General features: G+C 47.9%; 1 protein-coding gene across 1 annotated transcript in view; it reads left to right on the forward strand.

The window, feature by feature from the left end:
* The window catches only part of LOC143276878 (E3 ubiquitin-protein ligase UBR5-like), a 222,428-nt gene extending 197,340 nt beyond the window's left edge, over positions 1 to 25,088 (forward strand). Inside the window, exons 28-31 of the mRNA XM_076581534.1 lie at positions 1,545 to 1,725; positions 2,932 to 2,970; positions 22,676 to 22,837; positions 24,918 to 25,088. Coding sequence (XP_076437649.1) covers positions 1,545 to 1,725; positions 2,932 to 2,970; positions 22,676 to 22,837; positions 24,918 to 25,088 — 553 coding nt within the window. The remainder of the gene's footprint in view (positions 1 to 1,544; positions 1,726 to 2,931; positions 2,971 to 22,675; positions 22,838 to 24,917) is intronic.
* The last annotated feature ends 968 nt before the right edge of the window (positions 25,089 to 26,056 follow it).

The raw sequence follows: 26,056 nt of genomic DNA on the forward strand, positions 1-26,056 counted from the left end.
CTTCGAAACAGAAGAGATTCATGATCTTTTCCGACTCCTTGTCGGCCCTGGAGGCGATCGCCTGCAGGAATATCACTCATCCCAAACTGCTGGAATTTTATGAAACTTTTACTCTCACAATGAAGAAAGGATACGAGGTTGTGTTGGCCTGGGTTCCAGGACATGTTGGCATTCGTGGTAACGAAAGGGCGGACCTGCTGGCCAGGAACGCTGTAAAGAAAGAATTGTCCAGATCCTTTGTGCCATATACAGACATGAAGCGGAAGGTGAACACCTACGTTAAGGATCTATGGCAAGAGGAGTGGAACACCCAGACGGACAACAAGCTCTTCCAGATCCGTCCGGACCTAAAAGAGACCCTCCCTTCGGGGGTGAAGAACAGAAAGGAGGAGTCTGTGCTGTGCAGACTGCGCACGGGGCACACTTTTTTTTACTCATTCTTACTTGTTGAAGGGGGAAGAGGCCCCTCGATGCATTCCCTGTGACAAGCCTCTCACTGTGAAACACGTGCTCCTTGATTGTTGGGATCTGCATGACGTTAGACGCAGACATTACACGGCGGTTTCTTTGAAGACTTTGTTTCGTGATGTCCCTCCGTGGCGCTGATGGACTTCTTAAAAGAAGTGAACCTTTTTAACCAGATTTGAAGGTTTTAAACTATGGAAGTTTTTTTTAACTTTGGAGTGGAAAGTTTGAAGTGGTGACTCGTTTTAATTGGTTGTTTTTTTATCCTTGTAGTAGTTATTGACGCGGCGATAGCCTTGAGATGGCCTTAGTGGTCGGCGAGGCTCTAAGCACCATAATTTCATTTCATTTCATATTTTTTGTGTTCTCTAAACTTGGCATTTTGATCTGATATTCTGACCCAACAACAAGAGCAGTCATTATTATCATTTTTTATTAAAACAGGAACTTCTTTTGTTAAGCATGGAAGTTTTATTTATTTTGCAAACGTTTTGGTGCAGATAGTAAAAAAGGGAAATTACTCTGTAATTAATGCTAGGGGACTTAATTCGAATCTGGTTAGGACTTTAAAAAAAAAATTATTATTATTATTATTTTTTAACGCGAAGCTTTATAATAACAAATACAGACACATTTTAACGAATAGATTTTTATTTTTTATTTTTTTTTAATTATTATTTTTTTTAAGTGTATCACAAGTGAGTCTTGAAGGCTTTGCCCCTCTTGTTTATGTCATGTCGTCATCTTTTTATTCCTTCTTCTTCTTTTTCTTCTTCTCATAATTGTTATTATTATTCTTTTTGTTTGTGTGTTTTTTTGTTTTTCTGTACAAATTTTTATGATGTAAAATATATATGCATCTGTTTTTGCTATAAAAATAAGTAAATAGATGTTATGCATTTGTAGTTAAAATTTTAGCTGCCACTACCCATAAAATGAAAGAAATATTTTAAAAAGTAGATATAGTCTAAAGCCATAAGAATTGCCACAAGTTCAGCAGTGAAATTTTTTTTACAATAAAGTATGACTTAAAATAATAAATGAGTTTTTAAAAAAAGGTTCAACTTGACATGTTGCAGTGCAAGTTTCCCTGCCTACCAGCCCATTGTCAAGTGTCGCCGAGCCTTCCAGGCTCTGGTTCCCATAGCAATAGAGGAGTTGTGTCAGACTGCCACCTCCTTGATCATTCCTGTCCGGCTGGGTGTGGCTCGTCCCACTGCTCCCTTCTCCCTTGTCACTGCACATGTGGAAGCTATGCAGGTCAGATTCTGTCCTTTCATTGTTGTTGTTGGTGTATGATCATCAGCTCCATTACAGTGGCATTACTCCTCTTGTTCCAAGTGCCCAGTACACAGCCATGCCTGATTTGTCTGCCATAGTTGCAGCAACAGCAGTCGACAGGGACCTATTGATCGTAGGTGGCCAGGAGGCCACACATCAAAGGAGACCCTATTGCTGCTGAGTCACTTCAGTGGTGCTCTTTTAATTACACATACTTAACCGTGACCCAACTAGTGCAGACTCCGGCAGGGGTCTGACATTCCTGTCCTGTGCAAACTATCCGCACACAGATGACACTGATCGCTTAACTGCGGAGCTTGAGTGAGTGAATGTCTCCTCCAGAGTGGAAACCAGCATGTTTTAACAACAGCCCCACTATGAATGTGCTGACTCTCAAGGCCTTGATAGGAACTCCTTCCAAGCTTGGAATTGGAAGACAGATTCTGTGTCATGTATAGTAATGACATTGAGACAGATGTGTTTCTCTATTTATTTATTTATTTATTTTTTAGTGTGTGCTGTGGGTTTTGTTTTTTTCTGTTCATATTGTTGGGAAGAGAGTAAATATGTGCATTTAAGTATAAAAAAGAATTACAATAAGTTTTTTTAGTTTGATGACAAACGAAAAGTAGTCTTTGGTTACATTGGAGTAAATACTCAGAGCTTTTTCTGAAGGCGTTACCCATACACAGGCCAGGTATGTGTCTGTGGAGTGTTTGGCGTATTCCCTCTTTTTACACCAATGGAAACAAAGTGGGCTTTCAGGGGAAAGTTCACTTTGTCATGCTGACCTTTTTGCTGAATGGGAGCTGCAGTAGAATTATCTTTTATCAGCCTGAGTCAGGATTGAAAAACCGCATAAAGTTGTTAAAAGGGGAAGAAGGTGAGTGAGAAAGATTTGTAATCTGTTGTGTGCATATTTAATATGTAATACATTTGCTTAATGCATAGACATTGGTATGCATACATGACTTTCACTCTTTCACATTCGGTAAACATTCTTGTTGCAAAGCACATTAATGAATCTGGTAAAACCTGAACACATGGAACTTTGAGTATATTGAACAGTGTTATGATTTGTACCACATACATGTTATTACATCTTCATGTGCATATATCTCTGTGGGGAAAAGAGCAGTGTTTTGCTGTTGTTGTTATAATTGTTATTGTTATTATTATTCACAGATTGCTACTGCCGGTTCCAGACTGAACAGCTATATAAAGGTAATATTTAGCGTGGTCTGACTTCTTCATTTTATGTTATTTGTGTAGTGTTTGTGTGTGTGTGTGTGTGTGTGTGTGTGTGTGTGTGTGTGTGTATATATTATTTATAAATTTGGACCTGATAAAGATCCCAGCAACTGCTTTTTTTTTTTTTTTATAATGATGATTAAATGTGGTGCTTGGCTTACAAAAATATATGCATTTATTTGTGAGCTTGAAATTTGGCTTACTGTTGCAACTCTTGCACAGTAGTCTGACTTTTTTTTCATAAAAAAAAAGAAAAAAAGAGAAGCAAATCTGACTAAAGAAAGAAAAGTTATTAGATGGTGAACTTTCTTTTCTTTCGTAACACAGTTGTGACATGTACCACTACTTATCCAAAACTCCAATGTCTTAGTTTTTTTTAAAATATGGAATTAGGGAAATATTGCTACAGAACACAATAAGAAAAAAAAATCATTTGCTATTTATTTCAGAAAGCTGGAAACTTGTTATTTTTTCATTCATCACAGAATGTTACATTTTGTTTATTTTCATGACTCTGCACTAATTAAAGTTTTGTTTTATTGCGTTCATCAGCCATTTTTATATACACCTACCAATTTTCATTCAGATGTCTTGACTCATTGTGTTCCCTAATAAGGACATGACTGTAAAAATGTCATTCTGACACAATCTGAGAAAACATTAAAAGTGTCATTCTGTCGTACTGTAAAGTTAATGTAACTGTGGTTGCTTTAGAACTCTTTCACCGCCACAGGCGATGTAAGTTGACATCAAGTATAAAAAATTTTTTTTAACTCACTTCTGTGAACAAAGTGAGTCTATGTTATAAGCTGGTGTTCGGTTGTCTCTGTGTGTGTGTGTCTGTGTGTGTGTGTGTGTGTGTGTGTGTGTCCATGGTAAACTTAAACATTGTCATTTTCTCTGGAAATACTTTGTCTGACAATACCAATTTTGGCTTAAACATGGTAGGGAAGAAAATCTTTACGGTCGTACCAATACTAGGTTTTATGTCTCCCGAATTTAACCGTATTTCCGGATCATTAACAGTTTTTGTTGATGCTTGATTCGAATCCAAAAACACTATATTACGGCTTCCCAGTTACCGGAACGTAGGCCATGTTTGGTAGAGAAGGTTGCATGACCTCATTTTTCTTGTGCAATTAAAAGAAAAGAATTACAAATTCAGTAACACAAACTACACTATCCACATGTTGACTGCATATGAATATTCTGAACTGGACACTGAATTAACTTGAACGAAAGTAAAAGAAAAATTGAGTTGACCATTTCACGGAGTTTCGGTCAGCCTTGTCTAGACTGGTCTGTGCAGATCTTGACAAAACAGCTGCATGTTGCGGTATGCCTGAGGCGATGGCAATGTCTCCTTTACTGCCAAATTAAAAGAATTTCTCAAATAATCATCAACATGTTTACTGCATATGAATGTTTTAAAGTGGATACTGAATTAACTAGAATGAAAATAAGAGAAATTGAATAAATTGAATGGATGGTGTCGTAGTTTCTCAGTGAGTGTAACTACTGAAGTCTGTCGAACATAGATCTCTGCAGATCTAGAGAAAACGGCCACATATTGCAGTGTGCTTGAAGCGATGGGAACGTCTCCTTTACTGCGGACTTAAAAAAAATTCTTAAATGCCTGTGATATACAAAAATAACACGATTTCTTCTTCTTCTTGGGCTGCAACTCCCATGTTCACTCATATGTACATGAGTGGGCTTTTAGGTGTATGACCATTTCTCCATGCTATGTAGGCAGCCATACTCCGTTATCGGGGGTAACATAATTTGAACGGCGCTATCACTACGATTATAGTTAATTTATTATGCTAAAGGAATATGCTTGAATAATATTTTTTAACACAACAATTTAGAAGAAATTGGGGGGAGGGGGGTTGTTAAAATATGTTCCATATTTGTTAAAAACAAACAAACAAACAAAAATGGCTTAAAAGCAGATCTGAACCAAGCATATTTGGGTTGAGAAGTGGTTTTGCGCACAGCGCTAACTCAGGTCTACCATTGGTGTTCTCATTGCTTCCAGCCTAGGAGTTGCCCATAGTCACCCCTCCCTTCCCAGATGTGCTGGCTTTTACTCATTTACTTCCTCTTGAGCTTGAGGTCAAACCATATCTGTTGATAAAGCCCTGATCAGAGATCCCTTATTCGAATCCCGAATTGTTTTACCTGCATGTGGGACTGCTATGTGGTCCAAGCATACCTCCCATGCTGCTCACTCCAAACCCCCATACACAACCACACCAGGGTTCATTTGTTGTGGTCCTAACATAAGCAGTTCAACACTGGTGGTGTTCAGTTGTGCCTTTTCTGATTTTACTAACTTAGGACACCACATACTAAGCCACTTACTAATGACAATAATAGCTTAGTTGCAGGGCCAGACTAAGTGTCTCTCCCAGTGTGGAGACCGTCATCACGTTCCCCCAACAACAGTTCCCCCCATGAATCTGCCAACGCCAAAACCTTGACAGGACTCGCCCCTAGCACGGAAGTGGAGGGGGATCAAAACTTTGGTCACTACAAGAGCAGGGCATGAAAGGCCTCAGGCTTTTAGACATTTAAAAACAAAACAAAAAAAAAGAAAAAAACCCAACTGATGATGGAGGAGGTGGATTGTGATCATGACGATGTTACTATGGAGGTCCATTTAGGTTCATCAACCTGTATCTCATGGATTTCCGAATGACCAGGGATGGTGATTCCAAGGAGATTTCTTTCTTTCTTTTCTTTTGCATTTGACAGCTATGCAGTCAGGGTTGAAGTCCGATGGATGCCACAAACTTGGACGTCCGGCGAAGATCGGCTACCGTCCCCCAGAGCTTGGTGTTGAGGTCCGCATCCTGAGGCCAGGACTGCTGCCGCATCTTCTAATACAGGGGGCAGTCTTGGAGAATATGGGATGGAGTCTGGTCAGCCTGGCCGTAATCACATAGGGATGTGGCTGCCACTCCAATCCTCTTCAGGTGTGCTCGGAGGCCGCAGTGTCCTGTGCGAAGGTAGTAGATGGTAGTCTGGTGTCTCCTCTCCAGTGTCTTGATAGGATCCTGGTGTGCCTGGTAGCCTCTGTTCAGGGTGACCCAGCCTCTTCGGAATCTGCTGTGGTGGAGAGTTTTTGCTTCCTCATATGTGGCAGGAACAGTTGGCTGTGTGAGCTGGCTTCCTTCCTTAGCAAGGTGGTCTGCACGCTCGTTGCCTGGGAGGCCTACATGGGCAGGCACCCACTGGAGGGTTGTTGGGGCTGTTTGGGTAAGGGTTGTGAGGGAGGCCTGAAGGGACTGGATCAGTGGACCAGGATCAGGGGAGTCAAGGGCCTGGAGTGTGGACATGGATTCAGTGAAGATGGAGATGCTGCCAAGGGGCTTTCCACAGGAGGAGAGGAATTCTGCTGCCGTTTTAATGGCCAGGACTTCAGCTCTGAAATTGGAACAGAGCTTTCCTCCAGGGAGTGTGATGCTGCTGCGCTGTCCATTGGGAAATCTGACGTAGACACCACTGCCTCCGTTGCGTGTGGCTTCCTCCGCTGATCTGTCCGTGTATACATGCGTCTAGGAGCTGGCTAGGTAGGACTCCTCTATCATGGCCAGAGTCAGGATCTTGAGAGAAGCTGGTTGCTGGTCTTTGGTGATGATGCCAGGGACTCTGAGGCTGATGGTGGCCTCTATCTCTTGGTCGAGCTTCCAGTCAGGCAAGGCAAGGTCAGTGCAAAACTCCCCTTTTGCCGCCAGAACATCGCTGTGCTGCGCTATGAGTGCCTTATACTGGTGGTTGAGGCTCTGACGTTTGAGACGGTTCTTGGTGGGCTGCTCCAGTCTGTGGTGTAGGTGGTGTGAGTGCAGTCTTCTGAGCTTCTCACCCTGTATCAGGACTTTCAGGTCGCGTCTTCTCTCCAGGGGCTTGACGTTAGCATTTTTCTCCATGTCATGGATCGGCGTGGACCTCATGGCTCCAAGTATGAGGCGTAGTCCCATGTTTTGGACTTTGTCGAGCCGGCTCTTGTTTGTCTTGGAGGCTGTGCCCCACAAGGTTGAGGCGTACTCCATGGTGGGTCTGACTGCTCACGTGTAGACCCTGGCGAGAAGCCTGCTGTCCACTCCCCAAGTCGTCCCAGCTAGCTTCTTCAGCAGGGCTAGATTGCGGATGCCTGTCCTCTCCATCTCCCCAATCTGGGGCCTCCAGGTCAGGTGGGTGTCCAACTTGATGCCAAGGAATGTTGGTGTACCTGTCCGGGGCAGGACCTGTCCCTGGAGCTTCAGCTTGACTTGCTCGTTGGCAGTGGAGAGAGAGAAGAGTGTTGCATTGGTTTTTGTAGTGTTGATCTCAAGACCCCAGTCGTCTGTTCTTGTGGCGATATTGCTGATGACTTCATGAAGCTGGTTGGAGGCCATGCTGGTGTGTTCAGCAAATGTCCATACTGCCAGGTCGTCTGCATGCTGACTGTTGGAGACGTGCTTCGTGATGTTGTCTGTGATGTCGTTGATATACAACAGAAACAATGTTGGGGAAAGCACTCCTCCCTGGGAGACACCCTCACGTAGCTTGACCTTTCTGCTGTGGAAGCCATCAAGTTTGACCCTTGCGGTCCTGCCGAAGAGGTAGTGGTGGATCCACATGTACATCTTGCTACGTACGCTGGCTTGGAGAAGTTTCAGGATGAGGCCCTCCTTCCACACTTTGTCAAACGCTCTTGACAGGTCAGAAACACGGCCAGTGTCTTCTTCTTCTCCTGAAAAGAGTTTTCGATGTCCTGGATGAGAAGGGCTAGTTGGTCTTCTGTGTTGTGGATTTTTCTGTAGCCGGTTTGGGTTGGTGAAAGGATGTTCTGTGTTTCCAGGAGGAAGGTGAGGCGTCGGTTGACCATCCTTTCCAGCAGCTTGCCGACACAGCTCAGAAGGCTGATTGGTCTGTAGCTGTTGGGGTCCTTCTTGTTCTTTCCCTTCTTTGGGATCGGGATGATCTCTGCCTCTTTCCAGATGGAAGGCACAACTCCTGCTGTCCAGTTGTAGTTGAAGATCTGAAGCAGCACTGTTTTGGATGCAGGTCCCAGGTGCTTCAGCATGTTGCCAGTGACGCCATCAGGCCCGGGAGCTTTCTTGGGCTTCAGCTTGTGAATGCCTTGCTTCAGCTCCTTTATGGTAAAAGGTTCGTTCGTACAGCTGTCATCTATGCCATGTGGGTCTGATGTCATAAGTTTCGTGGTTTCCTCTCATACCTGCTTAATGCGCTGTCTGGGCATGTGGATCGTACTCTCCTCTCGGTACAGCTCCGCAAAGGTGTTGGCTGCGGCCTTTTCTGTTTTCAGCTGGTTGTCCTGCTCGATGACGGTCTTGCATCTGCTGGGGTTGTCATCGTTCAGTTTCCTTGTCAGCTTTCAGAGCCCCTGCATGTCTGTCTCCATGTTCAGGGAGGATGTCTTGTCTTGCCAACTCTTGCGTGTTGCTTGCAGCTTTTCCTTTATGAACGCAACTTTGGCTCTGTTGTGTGTCTCTACATTCTCGTCAGTGGGGGAGCTCTCCATCGTGTCCCTGGTTTCACTGAGGGTCTTGTGCAGGGCGTCGAGCTCAGGTGTCCAGTAGGGACGGTAGTTACTGTGTTTGCCTCGTGGAATAGCTGCCTGTGCCGCATCTAGTACTGCCTTGTTAAAAATCTTGGCGTTTTCATTGATGTCATGGTGTGACGGTGTCAGCACAGAAGTCCTCTTGTCTGCCTCATGCTTGAACAGGTCCCAGTTTGCTTTCTTGTAATTCCAGCTTTCTGGGAGCCTGGTGGGATGGGTTTCAAACTGTCACTGATCACTGGCCTGCGGTCGCTGCCTCCAAGCTGGGGCGACACCTCCCTTTGGGCAATGCTATGGATTTCGTCTGTCACGAAGGCCAGGTCAGGAGTGCTTATGGTCCCCCATGCTCGTGAGTGGCACGTAGGTGGATCTTCTGGACTGTTGATGAGGATCAGCTGGTTACTGATTGCCCAGTTTTCCACATCTTCTCCCTTCTTGTTGAGATCCTCCCGAAACCTGGAGGGGGTCAGGCTGGTGTTCTCCTGACCCACTCCCGGGAGGGTCACTACCTTGTCGTGGTCGGGAGGCTTAGTGGCCAGTGATTGAGCGAGCTATGTCGGCGGGGGCATCAGTGCTTCTTGGGGTTTGGTGCTCTGGTCCCAGGTCTTAATTGACAGCCTACATAGCCATCGTAGCTGTTAGGGCTGAATAAGTGGTGGTTTTGTACTGATGCCCCTGATAGGGCTTCCCATGCCGAGTGAGTGAGGCCCAAACTAAACGTGACCCACTGTCCCTTTCGCTGTTCTCTATTCTTCTTTTTACTGCCTCTTTTCTGTCCTCAGCTCCCCATCAAGCCTTCTTTTCCACATTCTTTTTTTCTCTGCGGCCGTGCGGCGCTACCTGTGATGGAGGGGAATGAGATCCTGGGGATTGAGAGAGCACGCTGCTCTCAACACATCCCTTTGGCTCAGACCTCTCCTTAGACAGGCGGCACACATTGGCCCGTGTGTGTCAATCGGCTACCCCTTCATGGGGCTGGGTCAAGACTGGCAGTTTAGAGGCTGACGAAGGTAACCCCCGTAGTGCTCGGTTCTCTGTCCCCGGGAGCTGGGCATGATCGGGGGGGAACACGTTGGAGCTAGACTGTTGGTCGTATATCCCTCCCGAAACCTGGAAGGGGTCAAGCTGGTGTTCCCTTGACCCTGGCCCCTAAGTTGGACCCCATGGTGGGTGGGTAAGGGAGGGATGAATTTACTTTTTTTCCAACATGACTTCCAAAAAATCACACACCCCTAACTCTGGTAAAAGACGGCGGCAGGGAACGGACGACTCAGACTCCGATTCGGAGGTCGTTGAGACCTCTGGATTTTGGCCATCGTGGCTTGTGATGGAGGGCGCTGATGACGACAAGCCATTGTCGGCTCTCAGCCCCTTCGCTATCCAGAAGGGCTTTCAGTGTCTGGCAGGATCGCTGAAGTCCATCAAGAGGCTGAGGAGCGGAGCATTTTTAGTTCAGACGGAATCCAAAAGGCAGACACAGCTCCTTCTGAAGGCGACCACTTTCGTGGATAGGGCGGTGAAGGTTTCCCCTCACAAAGGCCTCAACTGCTCAAAGGGGGTCATCAGATGCCCGGAGTTGAAAGGTGTGTCTGAGGCCGAGATCAAGAGCGAGCTGTCCTCTCAGGGAGTGACCGACGTGTACAGGGTGACGGTGAGGAAGGGGTCGGACAGAGTCCCGACCAACACTTTCTTCCTCACCTTCTGCTGCCCGGATGTCCCCAAGGACATTCAGGTCGGATACCTCATGGTCAGCGTAAGCTTGTATGTGCCGTCCCCCCTGAGATGCTTTAAATGTCAGAAATTCGGACACGTCAGGGACCGATGTAAGGAGGAAGAGGCATGTGGCACCTGCTCGAAGGCGGCGCACCAGGGCGATTGCGTCAATCCAGCCCGGTGCGCGAACTGTGGAGGTGGCCACCTGTCCTCATCGAAAGACTGCCCCGTCTGGAATAAAGAGAAACAAATCCAGAAAGTCAAGACAGAAAAGAAAATTTCCTTCTTTGAGGCAAGGAAACAGGTGGAGGCCGCGTCGCCTAAGGTGTCGTATGCCTCTGTTGTCAGACCCAGGACGGTGGACGTCGCAGTCCAGACGACGTCCACAGGAACGCAGACGGACAACTTAACCGCCTCGTCGGAACCGTTGGCCTTGGGTGGAGGCGCCGTGTCCACCCCTTCCCATCCTGTGCGGCAGTCCTCAGGTGCCGCTGGGCGGGAGAGAAAAGCCTCGGGCGGAGGCACGTTGTCCGCCTCCCGCCCCATCCCACCCCCCGGCACCCCTCGCCCCGCCTCTCGTCTGCCTGGCCCTCGGGCTGGCGGAAGTGGCCGGAAAACCCCCCTACCTCCAAAACTCAAGGAGGGGAGGGTTGCGGCCTCGGCGGGATCGGGAGGGGCCGAGGTGGTGGATATTCCGACTCGGTCGGAATCCGAAAAATTTACTTCGAAAAATAAATATTCCATCCTGGCGGACCTTGAGCCACTGCAAGCACAGGAGCAGGGGGTAGCGATGGAATAGGCTGCTGCTTTATTTTTTATTATTTTTTTTTTTAACCTTTTTTTAATGGCAGTGATCCACTGGAACATCCGGGGGTTCCACGCCAATTTTCAGGAACTCCAGCTGCTTTGTCGTGCTTTGAAACCCTCAGTGCTGGTGTTGCAGGAGACTCTGCAAAGAGATGGCAAGGTTTTATCTCTCTCTGGTTTTAACTCCGTTTTTAAACCTGCTCAACCGACCTCCCGAAACCTGGAGGGGGTCAGGCTGGTGTTCTCCTGACCCACTCCCGGGAGGGTCACTACCTTGTCGTGGTCGGGAGGCTTAGTGGCCAGTGATCGAGCGAGCTATGTCGGCGGGGGCATCAGTGCTTCTTGGGGTTTGGTGCTCTGGTCCCAGGTCTTAATTGACAGCCTACATAGCCATCGTAGCTGTTAGGGCTGAATAAGTGGTGGTTTTGTACTGATGCCCCTGATAGGGCTTCCCATGCCGAACAGGTCGTGAGTGAGGCCCAAACTAAACGTGACCCACTGTCCCTTTCGCTATTCTTTGTTCTTCTTTTTACCGCCTCTTTTCTGTCCTCAGCTCCCCATCAAGCCTTCTTTTCCACATTCTTTTTTTCTCTGCGGCCTTCTTTAGGCCCGCCGTGTTTGCCGTGCGGCGCGACCTGTGATGGAGGGGAATGAGATCCTGGGGATTGAGAGAGCACGCTGCTCTCAACACATCCCTTTGGCTCGGACCTCTCCTAAGACAGGCGGCACACATTGGCCCGTGTGTGTCAATCGGCTACCCCTTCGTGGGGCTGGGTCAAGACTGGCAGTTTAGTGGCTGACGAAGGTAACCCCCGTAGTGCTCGGCTCTCTGTCCCCGGGAGCTGGGCATGATCGGGGGGGAGCACGTTGGAGCTGGGCTGCTGGTTGTATATCCCTCCCGAAACCTGGAAGGGGTCAAGCTGGTGTTCCCTTGACCCTGGCCCCTAAGTTGGACCCCATGGTGGGTGGGTAAGGGAGGGATGAATTCACATTTTTCTTTCAACATGAATCCTAAACAAATACACCCCCCCAAACTCGGAAAAAGACGACGACAGGGAACGGACGACTCAGACTCTGAGTCGGAGGTCGTCGAGACCTCTGGTTTTTGGCCATCATGGCTAGTGATGGAGGGCGCTGATGACGACAAGCCCTTGTCAGCTCTCAGCCCCTTCGCTGTCCAGAAGGGCTTTCAGTGCCTGGCAGGATCGCTCAGATCCATCAAGAGGCTGAGGAGCGGAGCGTTTTTAGTACAGACAGAATCCAAAAGACAGACACAGCTCCTTCTGAAGGCGACCACTTTCGTGGATAGGGCTGTGAAGATTTCCCCTCACAAAGGTCTCAACTGCTCTAAGGGAGTCATCAGATGCCCGGAGTTGAAAGGTGTGTCTGAGGCCGAGATCAAGAGCGAACTGTCCTCTCAGGGAGTGACCGATGTGTACAGGGTGACGGTGAGGAAGGGGTCGGACAGAGTCCCGACCAACACTTTCTTCCTCACCTTCTGCTGCCCGGATGTCCCCAAGGACATTCGGGTCGGATACCTGCTAGTTAATGTCAGCCTGTACGTACCGTCCCCTCTGAGATGCTTTAAGTGTCAGAAATTCGGACACGTGAGAGACAGATGTAAGGAGGAAGAGGCGTGTGGCACCTGTTCGAAGGCGGCGCACCAGGGCGATTGCGTCAGTTCAGCCCTGTGTGCGAACTGCGGAGGTGGCCACCCGTCCTCATCGAAGGACTGCCCCGCCTGGAAGAAAGAAAAACAAATTCAGAAAGTCAAGACAGAACAGAAAATTTCCTTCTTTGAGGCAAGGAAACAGGTGGAGGCCGCGTCGCCTAGGACGTCGTATGCCTCTGTCGTCAGATCCGGGACGGTGGACGTCGCAGTCCAGACGACGTCCACAGGAACGCAGACGGACGACTTAACCGCCTCGTCGGAACCGTTGGCCTTGGGTGGAGGCGCTGTGTCCACCCCTTCCCATCCTGCGCGGCAGTCCTCAGGGGCTGCTGGGCGGGAGAGAAAAGCCTCCCGCCCCACCCCACCCCCTCGCCCCGCCTCTCGTCTGCCTGGCCCTCGGGCTGGCGGAAGTGGCCGGAAGCCCCCCGCACCTCCAAAACTCAAGGAGGGGAGGGCTGCGGCCACGGCGGGATCGGGAGGGGCCGAGGTGGTGGATATTTCGACCCGGTCGGAACCTGAAAAATTTATGTCAAAGAACAAATATTCCATCCTGGCGGACCTTGAGCCACCGCAAGTGGAGGAGCAGGGGGTAGCGATGGAATAGGCTGCTGCTTTATTTTTTTTATTTTTTTTTAAAAACAACCTTTTTAATGGCAGTGATCCACTGGAATATCCGGGGATTCTATGCCAACTTCCAGGAACTCCAGCTGCTTTGTCGTGCTTTGAAACCTTCAGTGCTGGCACTGCAGGAGACTCTGCAAAGAGATGGCAAGGTTTTATCTCTCTCTGGTTTCAACTCCGTTTTTAAACCCGCTCAACCGAAGCAAGAGGGGTTGACGGGAGGTGTCGCTCTTTTTATTCGAAAGTCCCTTTTATACAGTACAGTTCTTTTAAGCACCCCTTTACAGGCGGTGGCAGTCAGAGTCACGCTCGAGAAAACCATCACTGTCTGCTCTCTCTACCTTCCCCCTTCCGTCCGTGTTCTGAGGCAGGACCTCATGAACCTGGTCGACCAGCTCCCACGTCCGTTTTTACTGTTGGGCGACTTCAACGGACACTCCCCGCTCTGGGGAAGTGAGATGACATCGGCCCGAGGTCTTCTCTTAGAAAACCTTCTCTCTGACATGGACTTGTGCTGTCTTAACGACAAGTCTCCCACTTACCTGCATCTGTCCTCTGGAAAGCTCTCGTGTTTAGATCTGTCGGTCTGCGATCCATCGTTGGTCCTGGACTACGAGTGGAAAGTGCACGACGATCTGCACGGGAGTGACCACTTTCCTGTCGTCCTCCGCCCCACAGATGGAGAAGGTGACTCTCTGCCTGACCGCCTGTACTACGACAAAGCAGACTGGAGTTTTTTTACCACCAAGATAAGAGCGGAGCTGCAGGAAGAAACAGTATTGAAAAGCAAGGACCCTGCTGACGCTCTGACTCGGATCGTTTTAGATTGCGCCAAAGCAGCAGTCCCATCGTCTACCTCCAAGCCTCAGGTCCCTAGAACGCCCTGGTTCAACGCGGAATGTCGGGAGGCCCGCAAGTCTCGGAAGAGAGCGCAGCGACGCGTCTTTCGGAGACCGGAGTCCGATAGCGTTCGAACCCATCAACAGCTGAGGGCGAAAGCCAGGTATGTTTTTAAAAAGAGCCAGAGGAAGTCTTGGAGAGATTTCTGCTCTTCCTTAACCTCCAACACACCCAAGAAGAAAGTGTGGAGGGTTTTAAAAAGAATTAAGGGCAAAAACGCATGCCCGACCTTCCACCATCTTAAACTTTCAGACGCTCTGGTCACAGAGAAGAAAGCAGTTGCCAATTTGCTTGCCTCCACAATAGAACAGAACTCGAGATCTGCTAACAAATCTGCTCGCTTTCTTAAAACCAAAAACCTGTCAGAAAAAACACCATGTAACTTCTTTTCCGACAACACAGAGAATTACAACCTTCCTTTCACAATGAACGAACTTAAATCTGCCCTTCAGACCTGTACGGATTCCTGTCCAGGAATGGACGAAGTCCATTATAAACTCCTAAAGCACCTTCCCCAAACCTGTCTGGACACCCTGCTTAAAGTTTATAACCACATCTGGGTCACAGGCTTCTTTCCACCCTCCTGGCGGAAAGCCCTCATAATCCCGCTGCCGAAACCGGGAAAAGACCCCTCGAACCCCTCCAACTACCGCCCAATTGCACTGACCAGCTGCGTCTGCAAACTGATGGAGAAGATGGTCAACGGTAGACTGATGTGGAAACTAGAGACCGACGGCCTTCTGGCGAAGGAACAGTGCGGTTTCCGCAAGCATCGCTCTACCGTTGACCATCTGGTTCGTCTGGAAACCACGATAAGAAATGCTTTCGTCAACAAACAACATGTGGTGGCCATATTTTTTGACCTGGAGAAAGCTTACGATACCACGTGGAAATTTGGTATTCTTTCCGACTTGCACAAGCTCGGCTTCCGAGGACACCTGCCTCAGTTTATCCACAATTTTTTACAAGACAGACAATTCCAGGTGAGAGTCGGCACCACCCTGTCCGACATTCACGAGCAGGAGCTGGGTGTCCCGCAGGGGAGCATCCTGTCGCCTGCTCTGTTCAGCATCAAAATTAATGACATCGTTCAATCCGTTCAGAAAGGATCGGACAGCTCGCTGTTCGTGGATGATTTTGCTTTATATGCAACCGGCAGCACGTACGCCAGCATCCAGCGACGGCTTCAGCTCTGCGTCAACAAAATCCAGTGTTGGGCAGAGGAGAATGGCTTCACATTTTCGTCCTCCAAAACTGAATGCATCCACTTTCATAATTTTCGCCAATTCTATCAGGACCCTGAAATCCGTCTGGGAACATCCACCATCCCGGCGGTCAAGGAAGCCAGATTTCTAGGGGTCGTCTTCGATCAGAAGCTGAATTTTCTCAGCCACATTAAACAGCTGAAAATATCTTGCCTAAAAGCCCTGAACATCATCCGAGTTGTGGCACACACGAACTGGGGTGCTGATAAGAGGACTCTCTTGCACCTCTACAGAGCCCTGGTCCGGTCCAAACTGGATTATGGAAGTGTTGTATACGGCTCGGCCAGACCGTCCTACCTGAAACTGTTGGACCCTGTACACCACCAAGGGCTCCGTCTCAGCTTGGGTGCTTTCCGCACCACCCCTGTGCACAGCCTGTATGCAGAGGTGGGGGAACCGCCTCTTTCCAACCGCAGACTGAAGCTGACCCTGAACTATTATTTGAAATTGTTTTCGGAACCTACAAACCCTGCTTACGATGCTGTATTCAACAACCCTTTCGATAAGAAATTTACAGACAACCCAAACTGCATACCTCCTCTCGGACTCCGCATTCAGCCGCACTTGGAAAATGCCGATCTGGATGTCGGTGGCATCTCAGATTTCTCTAAGTTCCCTGACAGCCCCCCGTGGACCTTTACAACACCTGAGGTCCGATTTGATCTGGCCTCGTACCGTAAGGACACCACCAGTTCTCTGGCCTACAGAACCTACTTTTCGGAACTGTGCCACAAATTCCCCACCTTTCAAGGCATCTTCACTGACGGTTCCAAGTCAGAGGACGGAGTCGCCGCATCTGCGTTCTGCCCCGCCTTTCCTGACCGGCCCTCAACGGAACACATCCTGTCTGACAGCTCGGTATACACCGCGGAACTGACTGCACTGGTCCTGGGGTTAAAAATGGTTCTCTCTTCCAAACAGAAGAGATTCATGATCTTTTCCGACTCCTTATCAGCCCTGGAGGCGATCGCCTGCAGGAATATCACTCATCCCAAACTGCTGGAATTTTATGAAACTTTTACTCTCGCAACGAAGAAAGGATACGAGGTTGTGTTGGCCTGGGTTCCCGGACATGTTGGCATTCGTGGTAACGAAAGGGCGGACCTGCTGGCCAGGAACGCTGTAAAGAAAGAATTGTCCAGATCCTTGGTACCCTATACAGACATGAAGCGGAAGGTCAATTCTTACGTTAAAGATCTTTGGCAAGAGAAATGGAACACCCAGATAGACAACAAGCTCTTCCAGATCCGTCCGGACCTGGGGGAGACCCTCCCTTCGGGGGTGAAGAACAGAAAGGAGGAATCTGTGCTGTGCAGACTGCGTACGGGGCACACTTTTTTTACTCATTCTTACTTGTTGAAGGGGGAGGAGGCCCCTCGATGCGTTCCCTGTGACGAGCCTCTCACCGTGAAACACGTGCTCCTTGACTGTTGGGATCTGCATGACGTTAGACGCAGACATTACACGGCGGTTTCTTTGAAGACTTTGTTTCGTGATGTCCCTCCGTGGGCGCTGATGGACTTCTTAAAAGAAGTGAACCTTTTTAACCAGATTTGAAGGTTTTAAACTATGGAAGTTTTTTTTAAAACTTTGGAGTGGAAAGTTTGAAGTGGTGACTCGTTTTAATTGGTTGTTTTTTTTAGCCTTGTAGTAGTAATTGACGCGGCGATAGCCTTGAGATGGCCTTAGTGGTCGGCGAGGCTCTAAGCACCATAATTTCATTTCATTTCTCTGGTTTTTGGCCATCGTGGCTAGTGATGGAGGGCGCTGATGACGACAAGCCCTTGTCGGCTCTCAGCCCCTTCGCTGTCCAGAAGGGCTTTCAGTGTCTGGCAGGATCGCTCAGATCCATCAAGAGGCTGAGAAGCGGAGCGTTTTTAGTACAGACAGAATCCAAAAGACAGACACAGCTCCTTCTCAAGGCGACCACTTTCGTGGATAGGGCAGTGAAGATTTCCCCTCACAAAGGTCTCAACTGCTCAAAGGGAGTCATCAGATGCCCGGAGTTGAAAGGTGTGTCTGAGGCCGAGATCAAAAGCGAACTGTCCTCTCAGGGAGTGACCGATGTGTACAGGGTGACGGTGAGGAAGGGGTCGGACAGAGTCCCGACCAACACTTTCTTCCTCACCTTCTGCTGCCCGGATGTCCCCAAGGACATTCGGGTCGGATACCTGCTAGTTAATGTCAGCCTGTATGTACCGTCCCCTCTGAGATGCTTTAAGTGTCAGAAATTCGGACACGTGAGAGACAGATGTAAGGAGGAAGAGGCGTGTGGCACCTGTTCGAAGGCGGCGCACCAGGGCGATTGCGTCAGTGCAGCCCTGTGTGCGAACTGCGGAGGTGGCCACCCGTCCTTATCGAAGGACTGCCCCGCCTGGAAGAAAGAAAAACAAATCCAGAAAGTCAAGACAGAACAGAAAATTTTCTTCTTTGAGGCAAGGAAACAGGTGGAGGCCGCGTCGCCTAAGGCGTCGTATGCCTCTGTCGTCAGATCCAGGACGGTGGACGTCGCGGTCCAGACGACGTCCACAGGAACGCAGACGGACGACTTAACCGCCTCGTCGGAACCGTTGGCCTTGGGTGGAGGCGCTGTGTCCACCCCTTCCCATCCTGCGCGGCAGTCCTCAGGGGCTGCTGGGCGGGAGAGAAAAGCCTCGGGCGGAGGCACGTTGTCCGCCTCCCGCCCCACCCCACCCCCCGGCCCCCCTCGCCCCGCCTCTCGTCTGCCTGGCCCTCGGGCTGGCGGAAGTGGCCGGAAGCCCCCCTTACCTCCAAAACTCAAGGAGGGGAGGGTTGCGACCACGGCGGGATCGGGAGGGGCCGAGGTGGTGGTTATTCCGACCCGGTCGGAATCCGAAAAATTTATGTCCAAAAACAAATACTCCATCCTGGCGGACCTTGAGCCACCGCAAGTGGAGGAGCAGGGGGTAGCGATGCAATAGGCTGCTGCTTTATTTTATTATTTTTTTTTTAAAACCTTTTTAATGGCAGTGATCCACTGGAATATCCGGGGATTCTATGCCAACTTCCAGGAACTCCAGCTGCTTTGTCGTGCTTTGAAACCTTCAGTGCTGGCACTGCAGGAGACTCTGCAAAGAGATGGCAAGGTTTTATCTCTCTCTGGTTTTAACTCCGTTTTTAAACCCGCTCAACCGAAGCAAGAGGGGTTGACGGGAGGTGTCGCTCTTTTTATTCGAAAGTCCCTTTTATACAGTACAGTTCTTTTAAGCACCCCTTTACAGGCGGTGGCAGTCAGAGTCACGCTCGAGAAAACCATCACTGTCTGCTCTCTCTACCTTCCCCCTTCCGTCCGTGTTCTGAGGCAGGACCTCATGAACCTGGTCGACCAGCTCCCACGTCCGTTTTTACTGTTGGGCGACTTCAACGGACACTCCCCGCTCTGGGGAAGTGAGATGACATCAGCCCGAGGTCTTCTCTTAGAAAACCTTCTCTCTGACATGGACTTGTGCTGTCTTAACGACAAGTCTCCCACTTACCTGCATCTGTCCTCTGGAAAGCTCTCGTGTTTAGATCTATCGGTCTGCGATCCATCGTTGGTCCTGGACTACGAGTGGAAAGTGCACGACGATCTGCACGGGAGTGACCACTTTCCTGTCGTCCTCCGCCCCACAGATGGAGAAGGTGACTCTCTGCCTGACCGCCTGTACTACGACAAAGCAGACTGGAGTTTTTTTACCACCAAGATAAGAGCGGAGCTGCAGGAAGAAACAGTATTGAAAAGCAAGGACCCTGCTGACGCTCTGACTCGGATCGTTTTAGATTGCGCCAAAGCAGCAGTCCCATCGTCTACCTCCAAGCCTCAGGTCCCTAGAACGCCCTGGTTCAACGCGGAATGTCGGGAGGCCCGCAAGTCTCGGAAGAGAGCGCAGCGACGCGTCTTTCGGAGACCGGAGTCCGATAGCGTTCGAACCCATCAACAGCTGAGGGCGAAAGCCAGGTATGTTTTTAAAAAGAGCCAGAGGAAGTCTTGGAGAGATTTCTGCTCTTCCTTAACCTCCAACACACCCAAGAAGAAAGTGTGGAGGGTTTTAAAAAGAATTAAGGGCAAAAACGCATGCCCGACCTTCCACCATCTTAAACTTTCAGACGCTCTGGTCACAGAGAAGAAAGCAGTTGCCAATTTGCTTGCCTCCACAATAGAACAGAACTCGAGATCTGCTAACAAATCTGCTCGCTTTCTTAAAACCAAAAACCTGTCAGAAAAAACACCATGTAACTTCTTTTCCGACAACACAGAGAATTACAACCTTCCTTTCACAATGAACGAACTTAAATCTGCCCTTCAGACCTGTACGGATTCCTGTCCAGGAATGGACGAAGTCCATTATAAACTCCTAAAGCACCTTCCCCAAACCTGTCTGGACACCCTGCTTAAAGTTTATAACCACATCTGGGTCACAGGCTTCTTTCCACCCTCCTGGCGGAAAGCCCTCATAATCCCGCTGCCGAAACCGGGAAAAGACCCCTCGAACCCCTCCAACTACCGCCCAATTGCACTGACCAGCTGCGTCTGCAAACTGATGGAGAAGATGGTCAACGGTAGACTGATGTGGAAACTAGAGACCGACGGCCTTCTGGCGAAGGAACAGTGCAGTTTCCGCAAGCATCGCTCTACCGTTGACCATCTGGTTCGTCTGGAAACCACGATAAGAAATGCTTTCGTCAACAAACAACATGTGGTGGCCATATTTTTTGACCTGGAGAAAGCTTACGATACCACGTGGAAGTTTGGTATTCTCTCTGACTTGCACAAGCTCGGCTTCCGAGGACACCTGCCTCAGTTCATCCACAATTTTTTACAAGACAGACAATTTCAGGTGAGAGTCGGCACCACCCTGTCCGACATTCACGAGCAGGAGCTGGGTGTCCCGCAAGGGAGCATCCTGTCGCCGGCTCTTTTCAGCATCAAAATTAATGACATCGTTCAATCCGTTCAGAAAGGATCGGACAGCTCGCTGTTCGTGGATGATTTTGCCTTATATGCAACCGGCAGCACGTACGCCAGCATCCAGCGACGGCTTCAGCTCTGCGTCAACAAAATCCAGTGTTGGGCAGAGGAGAATGGCTTCACGTTTTCGTCCTCCAAAACTAAATGCATCCATTTTCATAATTTTCGCCAGTTCTATCCGGACCCTGAAATCCGTCTGGGAACATCCACCATCCTGGCAGTCAAGGAAGCCAGATTTCTAGGGGTCGTCTTCGATCAGAAGCTGAACTTCCTCAGCCACATTAAACAGCTGAAAATATCTTGCCAAAAAGCCCTTAACATCATCCGAGTTGTGGCACACACGAACTGGGGTGCTGATAAGAGAACTCTCTTGCACCTCTACAGAGCCCTGGTTCGGTCCAAACTGGATTATGGAAGTGTGGTATACGGCTCGGCCAGACCGTCCTATCTGAAACTGTTGGACCCTGTACACCACCAAGGGCTCCGTCTCAGCTTAGGTGCTTTCCGCACCACCCCTGTGCACAGCCTGTACGCAGAGGCGGGGGAACCGCCTCTTTCCAACCGCAGACTGAAGCTGACCCTGAACTATTATCTGAAATTGTTCTCGGAACCTACAAGCCCTGCTTACGACGCTGTATTCAACAACCCTTTCGATAAGAAATTTACAGACAACCCAAACTGCATACCTTCTCTCGGACTCCGCATTCAGCCGCACTTAGAAAAGGCCGATCTGGATGTCGGTGGCATCTCGGATTTCTCTAAGTTCCCTGACAGCCCTCCGTGGACCTTTACAACACCTGAGGTCCGATTCGATCTGGCCTCGTACCGTAAGGACACCACCAGTTCTCTGGCCTACAGAACCTACTTTTCGGAACTGTGCCACAAATTCCCCACTTTTCAAAGCATCTTCACTGACGGTTCCAAGTCAGAGGACGGAGTCGCCGCATCTGCGTTCTGTCCCGCCTTTCCTGACCGGCCCTCAACGGAACACATCCTGTCTGACAGCTCGGTGTACACCGCGGAACTGACCGCACTGGTTCTGGGGTTAAAAATGGTTCTCTCTTCGAAACAGAAGAGATTCATGATCTTTTCCGACTCCTTGTCAGCCCTGGAGGCGATCGCCTGCAGGAATATCACTCATCCCAAACTGCTGGAATTTTATGAAACTTTTACTCTCGCAACGAAGAAAGGATACGAGGTTGTGTTGGCCTGGGTTCCCGGACATGTTGGCATTCGTGGTAACGAAAGGGCGGACCTGCTGGCCAGGAACGCTGTAAAGAAAGAATTGTCCAGATCCTTTGTGCCATATACAGACATGAAGCGGAAGGTGAACACCTACGTTAAGGATCTATGGCAAGAGGAGTGGAACACCCAGACGGACAACAAGCTCTTCCAGATCCGTCCGGACCTTCGGCGGTGAAGAACAGAAAGGAGGAGTCTGTGCTGTGCAGACTGCGCGCGGGGCACACTTTTTTTACTCATTCTTACTTGTTGAAGGGGGAAGAGGCCCCTCGATGCATTCCCTGTGACGAGCCTCTCACCGTGAAACACGTGCTCCTTGATTGTTGGGATCTGCATGACGTTAGACGCAGACATTACACAGCGGTTTCTTTGAAGACTTTGTTTCGTGATGTCCCTCCGTGGGCGCTGATGGACTTCTTAAAAGAAGTGAACCTTTTTAACCAGATTTGAAGGTTTTAAACTATGGAAGTTTTTTTTAACTTTGGAGTGGAAAGTTTGAAGTGGTGACTCGTTTTAATTGGTTGTTTTTTTATCCTTGTAGTAGTTATTGATGCGGCGATAGCCTTGAGATGGCCTTAGTGGTCGGCGAGGCTCTAAGCACCATAATTTCATTTCATTTCATTTACTTAATGTAATTTATGAGAAACATATTTACTGTTCTGTGTGAGCAACATACATATGGCTTTAGTCTACCATCATGTGTCAGTGTAGTGATTACCTTTTTTTTTTTTTAATGAACAAATCAAGAACTAGATGTTCAACTTGCAGTTGCGTTTGTGAGATATGGAGTTGAAAAACTAGAAATCAGGTGAAGAGAAATGTAAAATATGCTTTGAATGCCAACATCAGTTTTTGAGCCAATCTCTGTTTTGTGATTTCATGACTGTTTTGATCCCCTGCGTTTTGCCTGTTTTCAGGGGAGCGAAGAGGTGTTTGCCATCGACCCCCTCCCTCCCCGCCCTGCCTCGGCAGACAGCAGTCGTGACAACATCGCCCTCCTGCCCCGCAGTCCCCCTCACCCTCATCCCCAGGCCCCGACCCATCAGGATGATGATGATGGGGAGGGGGCAGCAAATGAGGTATGGAGTGAAGAGGAGGAGATGAGAGCAGAGTTGAGATAATGAGGGGGATGGTGATACTTGATATTAGATGTTTGGGATTTATGCTGGGGAGAGGTTACTAATGCCTAAAGATGTCTAAAGATGCTAGGCATCATGTCTTTGTATCCTCCATATTTTGTTGCTTGCTTGTTTTTATCATTACCTCCCACCATTAAAAAAAAAAGAAGTTTGGAGCTTTGTGAATTGTTATTGATAGATAGAAGTCACTCCATAGATCTTCATGATTATCCTGAAATACATTTTGATTATGATACCAGATTGCCCTCCTTTGGCGGAATGTAGAAGACTGTTGCAGAAAGGACTTGTTGGACTGTGGCGAGGTTGATTGCATTAAATCCTGTTGACAGTTTCTCTTTGGTGTTGGTAACTGATCAATGTCTGAAGTTTTCAGAGTACATATATTCCAGTTCCAAAGTACATATATTCCAGTTCTCAGTAATAGCGAAGGTTAACACACTTTCAATGACTGTTCTGTAGAAATCAACCATGATTTCTTTTCTAATTCCAAAGTTTCTTCGGTGCCTCTTGGATTATGAAAGGGGGAGTAGGGGTGATTTTGGGTGCAACCAGAAGACAGTGGCTTGTCAAACCTGGAGTAGAATGTGTTGAGTTTGTCTGGAAGAGTTCTGTCAGTGATTTCAACTGTCTGGTGGGTCATTTTGTAATCAGTGATGTTATGCAGTCCTGTCCACACATTCCTGGAGTTGTTTACAGATGAATTTTCTTCTAATTGTTTCCTATATAAAAACATTGCCTTCTTAATGTATTTTTCAACACTTCTTTTTGCCTTAGTGTGGACTATTCTATTATCAGTTTCACGAAAAGTTCTTTTCCTTTAGTTTTTGCCAAACAGTCCCAATAACCAAATTTTGTCATTTGAAAATATTTTGATATTTTTTGTTGGAATGCACAAACTTTCACAGAAAGAAATGTAATCACACACTGTGTCAGCATATTTATTCTAAGTTCCCTGCAGGGTCTTTAAAAATACTCTGGTCTGTACATTCGAAACAGTCCTGCAATGTCTCTAAGGCAGGGACTGACCATTGTTTTACAGTTTTAACAACTGGTTTTTCAGCTTTTAGTTTTTGTTTGTATACCAGCGCCAGATATATCATGCTGTGATCAGACTGTCCCAAAGGCACATGGCGGATTGTGTGTTAGGCTGTCTTGATGGAGGTGTAGCAGTGGTTGAGGGTCTTGTCACCACATGTTGGGCAGTCCATGTGTTGGTACAGCTTCAACAGTTCTTTTTTGAGACTGGCTTTGTTAAAATCACAAACAACAATGATGGAGTCGGGGCCAACTGTTCTCGCACTTGCTAATTTCGTCTGTGTGGTGGAGAGGTTCGCTGTGGGATGAAGAAATTTTGCATGGAAGGTATAACAGTTGGCACTGGATGGTAAGAAATTCCACGTTGGGGAAGTAGGCACGTGATAGCACTTTGACATCGGAACACCAGAATGTGTTCACGAGGAAACACACACAGCCGCCCCTCCACTTGCCTGAGTCAGCAGTACAGTCAGCTCTGTGCACAGTGAAGCTTGGTGGTTCAATGGCTTTGTCAGGGATGTCTGGGTTAAGCCATATTTCAGTGAAACAAAACACAGTGCACTCTTAATAAAGTCTGACCTCGTCTGTATGTTACATGTAAGTTCGTCAGTTTTGTTGTGTAGGGATCTAACATTCAGTAGGAACGTACTGGGTAGAGGACGGTGAAAATTTAGTTGGCATAACCTTGAAAGGGCCCCACCTCACTTTCCGAGTTTCCTTGTGGGCTGAGCCTTGCATGTTGACCAGTCGGTGTTCATTGTGGACGGTTGATGTGTATGTTCAAAGCCAAATTGACAAAAATGGTGAAAAAAGAGCAGAAAATTTGTTTGACTGAAAGAAGTTATAAGGCTTCATTTGAAGTGAGTAAAGACTTTTGTAAGAAAATACAATTTGAAAGAGCTTATTAATTTTATCTTGAATTTCCAAGTGGTCCTGTCTTCTTTGCTTTTTTGTTTTGACAATGAAATCATTGTGAATGTTTCAGGGTGAAGGAGGGGAGGTAATGCAGGTGGATGAGGACCACTCTGATCATGAGGACCGCCAGTCAGAACACTCAGACCATGACAATGACCCAGAAAACGACCGTGAGGCCCCACCCCCTGATAACGATGATGGTATGACCGCAGCTGGAGTTAGGATAGTGGTGGATTTCTAGCTTTAAGTCTTACATCTTTCCACTCTTAAGTATGTAAGTATGCTGCACCATAGCAAATTATTGCTTTCTTGGAAATGTTTACATCGGCTGTGGTGGATGTTGTTGAAATAGAAACTACAGCAAAAACACTGAATTTTTATTTTCTTAAGACAAAAAAAGAAAAAAAGAAATAAGAAAGGTTAGTTTAATTTTTGTCACCCGGTAAATATCAGCTCATTGGTTGAATATATGCTTGATGTGCAACAAAAAGTCTTAACCAGTTGAGTGCCAGATAATTTTGTATATAAAAAAGTGCTCTCCCCATGCCAGGAAATTTTGAGGAATTGGGGGTAATAGATTAAAAAATTCTAGATTAAAAAAAGATCTAGTACAAAAACTAAGGGAGATGCAGGAAGAAAGTAAATGTTTTTTTTAAGAAAAATAAATGTAGATTCTGAATCTGAGCTTTTTTTCCCCAATCTGTTTGATTGTAGATAACTGTTCAGGCAAGTGAAGATAATAATTTTTGTGCAACAAAAAGTTTGTTTCCACCTCCACCGAATGGCATCCATAAAGAAAACAAACAAAATACAGCTGGAAATAGCATATCTCTAGAAGAAATTAAAATTGGCTACAAGTCTATGAAAGCATATCACACCTCGAGTAGGCATCTAAGTGAATAACTGTCCCAGCAGTGACAAGCTTGGGTACAGCCAACATAAAAAGTCAATCATGTTTTCAGAAACTGATCAGGCAAGCTTTTTGACAGCTATGAGCTTTCCCGAGTTAGAGGGTGAAGTTCTTTGATGACATTCACTCCCTCCAAGTTGCACATGGGCGGATTGAAGTGTCTGCTGTGCATCCAGCTTGCCTCCTCTTCAAACAAGTCAACCGTCTGATACAGTGACAAAAAGCGTTTAAAAGAAAAAGCACGTGTTTCACGTCCATTGCACGTTCAACCATGTGTTTTATGAAGATCTTGGAGCATT

The sequence above is a fragment of the Babylonia areolata genome, chromosome 33, assembly GCF_041734735.1.
Source record: "Babylonia areolata isolate BAREFJ2019XMU chromosome 33, ASM4173473v1, whole genome shotgun sequence".
NCBI classification, from domain to species: domain Eukaryota; kingdom Metazoa; phylum Mollusca; class Gastropoda; order Neogastropoda; family Buccinidae; genus Babylonia; species Babylonia areolata.